The sequence below is a fragment of the Podarcis filfolensis genome, assembly GCF_964270895.1.
Source record: "Podarcis filfolensis genome assembly, chromosome: 6".
Taxonomy (NCBI): domain Eukaryota; kingdom Metazoa; phylum Chordata; class Lepidosauria; order Squamata; family Lacertidae; genus Podarcis; species Podarcis filfolensis.
In genome coordinates, this window is record NC_139609.1 from 2728757 (window position 1) to 2741116 (window position 12360).

The 12360-nt window shown below is 44.9% G+C and overlaps 1 protein-coding gene across 1 annotated transcript; it reads right to left on the minus strand.

Annotated features, from left to right (window-relative positions):
• Window positions 1-1071: 1071 nt before the first annotated feature.
• ITPA (inosine triphosphatase) lies at window positions 1072-12359 on the minus strand. Its single transcript, XM_083621494.1, has 8 exons — window positions 12231-12359; window positions 10151-10208; window positions 10005-10069; window positions 7519-7592; window positions 6272-6303; window positions 4830-4945; window positions 2566-2642; window positions 1072-1515 (listed from the first exon to the last, which is right to left on the minus strand). Exons 1-8 carry the CDS (start codon window positions 12282-12284, stop codon window positions 1392-1394), a joined length of 600 nt encoding a protein of 199 aa, XP_083477620.1. The 5' UTR covers window positions 12285-12359; the 3' UTR covers window positions 1072-1391.
• Between the last annotated feature and the right edge of the window lies 1 nt (window position 12360).

Genomic DNA, 12360 nt, shown 5'->3' on the forward strand with positions numbered 1-12360 from the left:
CTGTGGCTTAAAAGCAGGTTCGCCTTTAAATGTGAACTGAATCAAATTTCTTCCCCCTCCTTACTAATGCATATGCCTGGCCAACAACCACTGACGATAAAACATTTAAAAGGAAAAGGAAAAATAATACTCCAGCAACCAGCTGTCACCATAGTGGGCTCCACCATGTCCATGTCAGCCCAGATGTATATGTGGGGCTATTTGATCAGTAGCAGTCTCCAGGAGGAGGGCAGGACTTTCCTACCAACTTGTCAAGTACAGGAGTTCCCCTCTCTCTTTGGGTAGCTCACCAATAAGAATTAACAAGCATTTGGTAGATTTATAGTCTTTTTTTCACAGTATCATGTTGCGAGCAGACAGGCAACTCTCTGCAGGGAAAGCAGATGCTCACTCTAATCCCTCCTCACTTCTGCAGCAAGATGTCCCTCCTCCTCTGCGTCTCCTGTGTTCTCTGACATGCTCGGACCTCCGAATTCAGGGGGAGGGAGGGGTTCCCCCCACTCTCGATGGATGTATCGCCCAGCTGCTCCCTCCCTTCTGGTTGCCTAGCTCCTCTCTCAAAGCTGGGTAGCTCCTCTGAACTGTGCAGCTTCTGTCTCTGCTGGGAATGGGGGGGGGGTATTTCCCCTCCTCTTCTGTTAGGAGCTGATCTCCCTGTGATTGCATTCTCCAATCTTCCAATCCAGATCAGACCGACACAACAGTAACTATCACTGCAACTTACCAGTAGGGAGAAACAATGAGGTCAGCATGGTGCATATGCACTGGCAGAGCCCATCTATCACCCCTGCTAGTGCATTTTCACCACACTAAACTCTTTGCTGTCTCCCCCCGCCCTGAGAAGTCACAGTGACACCACTGAGTGGAGGTTAGGCAAGCCCCCATCATTTCCTGCTATCTGTGTGGTCATTTTGGGGGGCCGTGGGTTTTGGGGCCCCACTTGAGCTGCACCACTGGCTCTAGTCACTTTAGCTTTTGCTTGGAAGAAGGTGCTTTAAGACATTTCTTGTCTCTTTTCAAAATCTGCTCCTGCTCCATTGTTGGTTTGCCTTGGAAATTCAAGGGCCTGTCTTGATAACAAAGCACATCAACCCAGTGTTTATTTTCCTGGTACTTGAACAGTTAATGCTTATTCTTGCATCTTCATTCCTGTATGCTAGTGTATCTTGAATTCTTCTGGTGCTTCTAGTGAAAATCTAAATCCTTCAACACATATTTGACATGCTGCCTTTTGGGAATAATTATTTCACAAGCAAGAAAGCTAGAAACACAGGTCTTTAAAGAAAAGTAAAATTATTGGACATGATCTGTGCAGGCAAGTAAACGTCGATCTCCAACTTCAAATACAATTTTCTGTACAAAAGCCACGGGATCTCATAGACCCAGGCAGGCTAACTGGGACAAGATGTGGCCTCTGTCAAGTTGTGCTCTTGAGAGAAATAGGTAGACAGTTCTTTCAGGGCTTTGTAACGATGAGAGATTGAGTTCTTCACTGACTTGGGTAATTCTGCATAGCTAAGGACAGAAAATGCAACATTATCAAGATAAACTATAATAGTCCACCAATTCTGTAGCAGTTTTTTATTATTACTTTAAATTTGCACACCTCCCAGCCTAAAACACACACTCCTGAATTAGGAATAATTATATTAGGCATGAAGCACTTTGCTTACCCAAGGCAGCCAGATCACATGAGCACTAACCAGAATAGCCAATGGTTAAGAGATTATGCGAACTGCAGTTCATGCCATCTGGAGGACACCATGTTGGCTCTCATTGGAGATCTTGGAATTTCACTGCTGTCAAACTATTGTAATTTCCACTGGACTCCCCCTGACAGTAACTATACAGTAAGCCTATAACTTACACACATTTAACTTGGGCACATTCAGATTTATTTGTTTGGCAAAATAAATAAATAAAGGGTGGGCATCTGGGGGAAAAGACTTGAGCAATCCCATCCATCATTGCACCCAATGTGTTTTGACTATACATGATTTTCATTTTAGACACAATCCTCACTACATAAGTTAACAGGCTTACTGTGTCCACAAAGATTTCAGGGCAGAATTATGATTTCCTTGGGAAATAAACTGCATCTTCTGTAGAACTACAATGTACAAACTAACCAGAGTACAGTGGTACCTCGGGTTACATACGCTTCAGGTTACAGACTCTGCTAACCCAGAAATATTACCTCAGGTTAAGAACTTTGCTTCACAATGAGAACAGAAATCGTGCTCCAGCGGCCCAGCGGCAGCAGGAGGCTCCATTAGCTAAAGTGGTGCTTCAGGTTAAGAATAGTTTCAGGTTAAGAACAGACCTCCAAAACTAATTAAGTACTTAACCCAAGGTACCACTGTATTATTAAAATGTGTATACCTCCCTTCATCTGAAGATCGCAGGACAGTTTACAATAGAAAAGTTCAAAATGAAAATACAAAATACATAATAAAAGAAAAACAAACAAATAATTCCCTTCCCACATATACATTTTAAAAGCTATAGAGCTCTATGAACCCATTTTGGATATTTTACATAACAAAGAGACAAGTAGCAACTTACGTCTTATCATAACCTTCTGGCTGGAAGCATGGATCCCATCCGAAGTCTCTAGGTCCCCTTGGGTCAACTATATGTCCCTATAAGTAAGAGGGTTTTTAAAGAACTCGATTCCCATTCAGTGCCTGGCATAAAAATTAGTGATGTATAAGCCAGGCTCCAACTGTTGAGAATCCTGAAGGTGCTTCAGAAACATGGAGGAAGAGGTGGAAGGCATCAAAGGAAAGGTCCTTTTTCTTTCTTTTAGTAGCTAGTTTCCCCTGTTCATGGATTTATACAAACATTTTACAACTGGCGGCTTTCTTTTTGATCCCTTTCTGAATAACCCCCAACATGAAATTTGTCTTTTTCACAGGTTCCATACACTGGGTCAATGTTTTCATCTAGTTATCTACTATGATCCCAAGATCCCTTTCCTACTCCATCATTGCCAGCTCATATTCCATCAATGCAAAGCTTGCTCAGGACCATTTGGGTGAAGGAATTTGTTAAAGGTTCTTTGAAAGTCCAAGTAAATAATGTTTTATCAAATCATCCCATCCACATGCTTGTCAATACTCTCAAAAAATCCTAAAGCAGAAGCCTACCATATTTACTCAAGTCTAATGCACCATCGAATCTAATGCGCACTTCAATTCTCAGAACCTTGAAACCAAAAAAAGTATTTGCTGGCGAATGTTAACGTGCAAAAAGTGCGCTCTTTATATCAATGAGTTTCAGCCAGCCAAGCAAGGGAGAGGCTCCACCCAGACTACACACCCCTCTCCTTCCCGACTGCCTGCTGCCTGCGCTGTCTTTGGCTTCTCCTGCTCCTCCTCCTCCCCCCGCCCCTCTCGGAGCTTCTGCAAGAAGAGGGAGCTGGTTTTTTAAAAAACACACCACAGAAGCACACACACATTTTTCTCCGCTCCCTGTTGGTCCACCCTCTGCATCAACATTCCAAAACGGAACAGTGCCGGAGCTGTCTTGGGCCCTGATTTGTCAGGCTAGCACTGCCGGTTGCAAACCAGGAGGCGGCGGCGTTGTAATCCAGGTCACCACCGCGGGAGGAAGCAGCTTGTTCTGATCTAATTCCTAACCCATTAACTGCAATGCACAACACAATGCCGAGGGATGCCTTTCCACTGCCTCCCTTGGATGAGGATGCAAGTTTAGAGAGAGGGAGATAAAGGGAAGTAAGTGAAACCTTCTCTGCCTTATGGGGGGCGGGGGATAGAAGAGAATTTTCTATAGAAAGGGGGGGGCACAGAGGGAAGAGATCCACAACAGCCTCTTACCCAGGGGATGGGACCCAAGGATGGGAAAGTAGCCAAGGAGTGGAAAAATTCGAAGTGTGTGAGAGTGAAAGGAGGAACAAAAAGAGTGTGAGAGGGAGAGAGGTGCCTTGGCATCCAGCCTCCCCGCTCACTTCTTCCCCCACACATGATGGGTAATTGTGAGGAGAAAGAAGAGGGGGAGGCAGGAGTGGGTATGGGAAAGGGCATTTCACAGCCCCACTCTCCCACCCCCACCCTGTGTGCGCTTTCCCCTCCTTGCTTCCTTGGGCAGCTTTGCAGGTGGTTTGAGGGCACCGAGGAGGGTGTGAGCTGCCCCCCAAACGTTTATGCAAATCCTAAAAATCACACACAGAGAGATTATACCCCTGGAAATCCAGACATATGGCAAGCCTAACTAAACAGTCTTCCAGCCCTTGCTAGAACAGAGCTTGGACGCCCTCCTCCCTCAGCCCTCGTTGCTGATGGGAGACGGTGCTTGGATAATCTTGCTTGGCAGGCGTGCGCTGAGCGGTCACCACCCTCCTTCGCCCCCTTCTCAACCCAGCCCTTGAGGGCTTGGAGGATCCTGTTTACTGCCTTCCAGTCCTCGCTGGGACAGAGCTTGGATGCCTCCCCCCCCCCAGCCCTCTGATAGGGGACGGGGCTAGAGCTGGATAGGCCCATACTGAGCGGTACTGCCGCCCAGGGATGGGGCTTGGAGGAGTGTGTTCATGTGCACTGAGCCTGTTTACTCAAATGTAATGCACCTTTGAATTTGGCCTAATTTGGCCAAATTATTTGGCCTAATTTGGCCAAAAACGTACATATTAGATTCGAGCAAATATGGTACTTTACCAAATCTCTGAAATAATTATATGTGATGCACTTGAACAGGCCATGGAAAGTATTACTACTGTTATACTGGCAAAACCTAGTTTGCTCAGAGCTTGGGTCCACCCTGCTCCATCATTAATCCAAAACCATCACTGTAGCGAAACCTCTTATACACACCTGAGTCTGGCCTTTGAACAGCTTCACTGGGTCATCTGGATTTCCAGTGCTATAGGCAAAGGTGCAGAGAGCATAAGCAGATTTATCTTCAAATCCTGCTAACAGTTTGTACAGCCCTAGGCCAAAGAAAAAGAAAAAGGAATGTCAGATAATTTCTTCTGGGGAAAGTGTTGCCCAACAAGCAGATACTTATGTAGAAACCAAGAAAACATACACATTTGGAGCATGAACAAGTGTCCCACGCACATCCCATGAATCCTATCATTACTATGAGAACTGTGCACTTCCCTACTGTTGGAAGGCAGGCTGCTCTTTGTGATTCAATCAGTTCTGCACCCATCTCAGCACATATTGCTGCCTTGGTGGCCAAAGGTATTGTTTTCAGTGTTATTATTCTGTAAGACTGAAACGGTCTTTTACACATACTATACCAACGCTAAGGTTGCTGGAAGCTGTAGCCCTGTAAGGACTAAACAAGAGTTTCCAGGATTCTTTTCTTGGGGGGGAGTGGGGGGGGGAGCCCTGTGCTTTAAATGTACAGTGTGTGTGCAGCCAGAAAGAGCAGACAAGGAAAGGGTTAAACACCCTGTTGCCACTTCTCTAATCCTTGCTGCCCCCTCTTTAAGCAGCTTTTCCTGCTTTTTAGAAAGGGGGTACCTTCATCAGCATTTAAGGTCCTGTTAACCATGGTCAATTGTTTACCATTAACAGGCTTAGCTGAATTATTTGTCTCCTACCCACTTGTTCCAGGAAGAAACACATTACAATCCCTGGCTTGGTGCAACTTCCAAGGAAACAAACTATGAACTGACTTAGCATTACAAACCTTGGCTTCAGCTCGTGGCTAGCCGGGAGAGAAACAAACCATAATGCAAACCACAGATGCAGTGCTAAACACCAAGGATCATGGCTTGGGAGGAGCAAGGTGAGCAAGATTTGCTCATGCATGATTGGCCTTTGTTTCTTGCTTACTGTTACATTCAATTGTGGCTGATGTATTGTTAGATAGGAATGGCTAAATCAGGACTAAAATACATATTCAAGCAGAAAATCAGGGCCATTCCTGCCCGACTAATACCTCGGCAGTGAAGTAGATTCATACCCAAAAGTATCATTCAAGGCAGAAATAGAGGGAAAGAGAAGCAGCTCAGGCACTATCTGTTAAGGCAGATTGACTGGCAATGGAGGGAAGGCTAGAAACATTTAGAATGCTGGAACTGTATGCCAAAGTAAATTCTACAGGAAAAGAAAAGCATGACTGCTTAAGAATGGAAAGCCAGGTATGGGACTGAAGGCAGGGCCAGACTACTATGGGAAGTGAGCTAGGTTGCTAGCAATAAGTCTGGTCACTACAAAGCATCACTATACACTGCAGAAAAAAACAGAAAATTTCAGGAGAGGTGCCTCATCACAAAAGGAAGTAGGATGAAATACCAAATTACCTTCTGGTTTCAGCTTCTCTAGGAACCATTTTCTGAAATGAAAATTCAGGTTCAAATAATCTTCATTATTTCAAATAAATAAAAGAAACAGTGAAATAGTATTTGATAAGCATGGAAACCTAAATGCTTTATTTTCAATAAATATTTCAATTATTTATTTAAACCAAAGCGACTGTTGGCCCTCCAGACTAAAAGTCCCATTGTCCTCAACTACTTTGCTGTCTGGGGCTGATGGGAGTTGAAGTCCAATGACACCTGGATGCCACAAATTTCTCACCCCAATGTGATACTGAGAAGCAAAGACAAAAAAGGCAGAAGGTGGCCTCTGAGAAAAAGGGTAAGTAGTTTATGTTGTCCCACAGGTTAGCCAACTCTGATTTGATAACTGTATAGGCTCAGTACAAGATTCCCAGAGTGACATACAGTTTAAAATAATTTATTTTGTAACAACTGAAGTTTCTAGAAGTCTTCAACATCAGTCCCATGCACAACACATTGCAGCAGCCCATTAAAGAGGTTACCAGGGCATAGATTACTGTAATTTCCATTGCTTCTATTCATTTCAATAGAAATGTGCTAAATGGACTTGTGATCTACAGTATAAGTAAAAACTAGTACAGCCAAAGAGGTTAAAGGCACTGCTTACCCCTCTTATTATCAGTTTGTTCTTGTTTGGGGTGCTTTTTGGCCCCCCCAACCAGGAAGAAAAAGAAAACCAATCAGGCTATAAATTTGCCATCCAAGTTCTTACTGAAATACAAGGGACGCTCCGGATTCATGGACTTTGAAGCAGCACAAACTCAGGGCGAAAGGGAGAAACGAGCTAAGAGGAAGGCATGTTTGGCAAACCCTCATCATGATCAACTCTTGCCCAGAAACCTATGTCCCCACTGTGCAAGGATGTGCGGATGCACAATAGCAGCACTCTACTCACGGACTTTTCGGGGTGCGAACGGGACCCCGAAACGGATCGCATTCATAAGTAGAGGTACCACTGTATTTGCTATGCCAGATCAAGTCAATGAAGACTGTTACACAGGAGTAGCCAACATGGTGCTTTCCAGATGTTGTTTGATTACAACTCCCATCACTCCTGACCATTGCCCATGCTTCCTGGGGCTGATAGGAGTTATTTGGGTGACCAATCTAATCCATGTGTCAATGGATTCAAAGAATATTGTTAAACACTTTTTGAAATTTTCCATTTATCAACTATACTCTGAATAAAAGCCTTAATTCTTACTTACATATACGGCCCTGGGAGTCCTCCAAGGGCTTTGAAACACAAACAAGTATCTTCGACAATAACTGGTCCCTGGATCTGTTGGTGAGAATACAGTGACAATTTAATTAGACAGCAGAGTTCCCCCCCCCCAATATTGTAAAGGGGCTTTGTATCCAAAAGTAAAGATAAATCATCTTCCAAAAGAACTTATAAATATCTAATAAATAATAATAATAATATGCAAATTTATTGCAAAAGACACAGCTATGCAGCTGCTACATGGAAATAAGCAACACCCCCACTGTGTTAGGGACTCGGAGAGACTCACTTTCTTCAGGGGATAAGGTTGAGGACTCTGAAGTAGAAAGGAAGGGCATATGAGGGCAGATGCAGAAGTGTTTCCACCAAGCAAGCCGGGAGGGGGGGCAGTGCTTCCTGGCCTGATAATGTGGCACTGCCATCCTTGGACTCTGAAGGCTCCATTGCAGAAGCCCCTGTGAGACCACAGGCTCCCCTGCTCGGTTGCAGTAAGAGGCTCCTGTAATGTGCTGGACCCCATTAATTGAAGATTACCCTTCCAGAGCAGTTGGGACTAATAGCCAAGATGTAGTTGCTGCTATGATATAGAGCTCGGTATCGGTTTATTGCTGACATCTGCTTTCCTTGTCTCCTTGCAGAGTAGGACATTTATGCAATTCAGAAATCCTTGGGAAAAGGCTTCAATACAAATGTGATCGAAGAACAAGTAAGTTGACTTTCATAATTAATCATTCCTGCATTGCGGGGGACCCCTTGGGGTCCCTTTCAACTCAGATTACTAAGAAGTAATCTGAACTGTAAATTTTGTTCATCCTGGGACTTGCCTACAGTATTTTTTGTGTGTGAATATGATCTTTGCATTCTCTTCCGCTGCCTCTATCCAGTATGAAGAACTCCAAGAGAATCTCTCCAAAATGACTTACTGAAACTTGCCCAAATTTAATAAGGTTCAAATAACATGTTCCGTAAATCTTACTATGTATGCAAACTGTCAAGAAAGGAAGGACATACTGGGGCAACAAGAGAAAGTTCTCTGAATATATCAGTTTAATGAGTCCAATCCAGAGAGCCAAGCCTTCAGCGCAGGCAACAAGAGCTTTTTGGCTGACTTTCTAAATCTACAGTGGAAGAGAGTATTTCAGTTTTGTGTGGAAGAGCTACAGATATGGAAATTCAGTCAAAATCACTTATTTCAGTCCAGATGTGTGCACAAAATTTGAGATCAGGCTGCATGCTACAACCAACAAAACACTAATAATATTTTTAGAAAAAGAATAGAAAACAGGAAGCATATAAGGGCATTTTGAAATTTAAAAATGTAGAATTCATTAACACAGGATGTTGCAATGTTAATCAGCACAAACTGGTTTTAGATCCTAACTGAGAACAGGTCTGTTGGTGACTACTAACCACAACAGCCAAAATGAAAGCCTCTATATTACAAGACATTACATCTTCCTTTATTTCTGGATGCTGAAGAAAAGCACCAAAGGACTGAGGAAACCCAGAAACCCAACCAGCCTTTAAAGTTCCCATTCAAGGTATCTAGTTGGACACTTTCAGCAGACAGGCTTAGAACTAGACCACATTGATTTGATAACAGAATAATTATTATATTCCTAGCCATACATTGTTTTGTGTATCCATTATTCAGTTAGTGAATTATATAATACAACTGATATACATAGCATTTTATAAACTCTAAGCGATTAGGTCTTTCCTCTCTGAGGAGCATACAATCAGAATTCAGCACAAAGAACATGAAAGTAAAGGTAAAGGGACCCCTGACCATTAGGTCTAGTCGTGACCGACTCTGGGGTTGCGGCGCTCATCTCGCTTTATTGGCCGAGGGAGCCGGCGTATAGCCAGCATGACTAAGCCGCTTCTGGCGAACCAGAGCAGCACACGGAAACACCGTTTACCTTCCCGCCAGAGCGGTACCTATTTATCTACTTGCACTTTGACGTGCTTTCGAACTGCTAGGTTGGCAGGAGTAGGGTCCGAGCAACGGGAGCTCACCCCATCGCAGGGATTCGAACCGCCAACCTTCTGATTGGCAAGTCCTAGGCTCTGTGGTTTAACCCACAGCGCCACCCGCATCCCGAAGATGAGCATAATATGCATTTATTTCAGAAAGAGTTGTGTGTGGCAAATTTAGAGATGGTACATTCTGAACACACACTTTAAAATGTCTGGCTACTGAAACTAGATGCATTGGATGCAAACAAGCATTCTCTTTAACGACTCATAATGGCTTACAGAACTCCATTGAATATACTTCTGATGACAAACCCAGGTTGGCCACTGTACAATCAGTGAAATGGCACTGAATAATGTTAATGGGAACAGAATACTCTCTGAAAGGCACAAAGCTTGTAATAATTTTAAGTTTTTTCTGGCCTTAGGTTTGTGCAATATTGCCCAAAAAGCTTTCAGAAGTAGAGATCTAGAGGGGGGTGGGGAAAGGACCTGCTTAGCTGCTTCCTGGCACTTCTGGATAGAAATGTCATCAGGTTCCCCTTGGTACTCAGGCACTGCAAAATGAAAAGGTTGCAGTTAGCATATTGCAGGAACACTCAAAAAGTGCACAAAGATGTAGTGAGGCATGAACTTACAGTCTATTTTCTTTGCAACCAGCCTGTATGGAAAGGAGTCACCTAGGATCTGAATCACCTGCAAAGATGAAGAGCACAGTAATCAGACTCCAATACAATACTGATGTAAGGCTGCTTCCACAATGGACATTTGCTGTTAAACAGCTGTGCTTTGTTTGCTCGCTTTTTACATGGCAGCTGCTCAACTCCATAAACAATACACCCCCTCTCATTCCCCCCCTCGTTCAGCTCCCCCCCAATTCGAAAACCCAATTCACTCAGTGTCACAGTTACAGTTATGATTTTTTGTTTTCCTTCGATTGATATGTGGCATCTTGTTGATTTTTTTGAAACTGTATTCTAAAAAATAAATTGATAAACATTTTTAAAAAATAAAAACCCACACCTTTTTTTTTTAACTCAATGGTATAGTTGTGCTATTTCCCCAGATAGAGGCAGCCTATCACACTGCTAGTCTGGCCAGTAATAGCATAAACAGCTGAAGTCCATTCTTTTATTTTCTATGGTCTGTACCTCCTCTTTGGGGATTTATTTTATTTATTAGTTTCATAATATGTAAAAAAAAACCTCAAAGTGGTTTAAAACAGTAAAATCAAGGGGGGGGGAATGCAACTGTACTTTTAAACATACAAAAGTTAAATTACTAAAACTGATTAAAACCACCTCAACTTTCTAAGCATCTTGGCAGGCTTCTCTAAACAGGAATGTTTTCAGCAAGCACTGAAAAGAGTACAGTGAAAGCACTCACTTTCAAGGAAGGCCAGATTTGATGAAGTGAACATGCGTAAGGGTCGACCAAAGACACTGAGCTTTTTTTACAATTTTACCCCAAAGCTATTTTTTAGGATTTTACCCCAGACCATATACTGCCACGGGGGCCAGATTAAATCAAGCGCTGGGCTGGATTGGGCCTCCAAAACGGACTTTGGACATGCCTGACCTACTTGATCTCAACAGGCAAGGAGCTCCAAAGTGTAGGCACTGCCACATTGAACGAATGAGTTCTTATCAATGCAGAAAAGGTCTTATGTGGCACCTGTAGCAGTGCCAATTCCGCCTTTTGAAGTGGTTGAGTGGGCACAGGTGAGGTATGGCAATCTCATAGGTAAACTCAGGTAAATTAGTCCCAATTTGTTAAGGGCTTTATATGCTTGAACGTCAGATAAGCAACCAGTGCAGAACTCTGGCCAGGGTGTTACATGCTGACAAGGCCTCACTCCAGACAGCAATTGTGTTGCAGGAAATTTACCTTTTGTCATCTTGTATTTCCAAATAGTATTGCCTATATATCAAACTCCCCCTCCTCCCCTCTTCCCCAATTGGAGAGGGCTCAGGTATACACCGGGAGTGCTGTAAGGAAAAATGGCCTCCCCCGAATACACAATGTCCTAATGAATACATTCATCTCACACACCACAATGCGTGTCTCAGTATCTCTGCCTTTCTCCTCCCTTTCTCTCTCAAACACACACAGGAGTTAATCTCAGATCAGGCCCCACATTGGATGAAAGATTCCCGCATTTCAGGGGGTTTCAACTGCTTAGAGTCCATGGCCCCCTTCTAAAGTGTTCCCTCAGCCTCCTCTCCTCCTCCTCTGGCCCGCAGCTGCCACAGGCCTGGTCTCTGAGCCGCCGACCCCCTCCAGGGAGAGGTGCTTCCTCACCCCGCCTCCTGGGGGCTGGAAAGAGGAGGCCCCGAGCAGTGGGGGAGCGACCCCTCGGGGGTTTGGGGCGGAGCTGCTCTTTATGGAGAACGTGGCCCACACTTGCCCAGCTGCCTTTCTGAGGGGGGCCTCAGCGCCTGGCACCCAGCCCCCCCGGCCGGCCCCAGAGGCCCCTTCGCCCGCGGAGGCAGAGACGTGAGGGGGCATCCGAGGAGGGAAAGAGGGGCAGGCCAGGGCTGCCGGCCGCACCCCGACCACCCTTCAAGGGCTGGAACCCCCGGACTCGAGAACCTCGGAGCTCCGCCGGGCTGACGGCTCTCTCTCTGTCAGGCCGGAGAGCAATGGCGGCGGCGGCGGCGCCTAAACCACCTGCGCCTTGGGAGCGTTTCCAGAACGCCCTCCCGCCACTTCTCCCACCTCCTCCAGCTTCTTGGCATTGCCGGTGACGAAGACCACGCTCCTCGTCGCCATCGCGGCGCCTCCTCGGCTCCGCCGGCCAATCCCACAGTTGGGGCTCAACGGCCTCCTCCGCCCGCTCGAATTGGGC

Excerpts from the sequence above, each read along its gene's own strand:
- ITPA (XM_083621494.1), bottom strand. The coding sequence starts at position 12,284 with ATGGCGACGAGGAGCGTGGTCTTCGTCACCGGCAATGCCAAGAAGCTG. Across the intron at positions 7,593-10,004 it reads GCCAGGAAGCAGCTAAGCAG|ATCCAGGGACCAGTTATTGT; the intron begins GTCCTTTCCCCA and ends TCTCACCAACAG. Across the intron at positions 1,516-2,565 it reads CCAGAAGGTTATGATAAGAC|CTATGCAGAATTACCCAAGT; the intron begins GTAAGTTGCTAC and ends TTCTGTCCTTAG.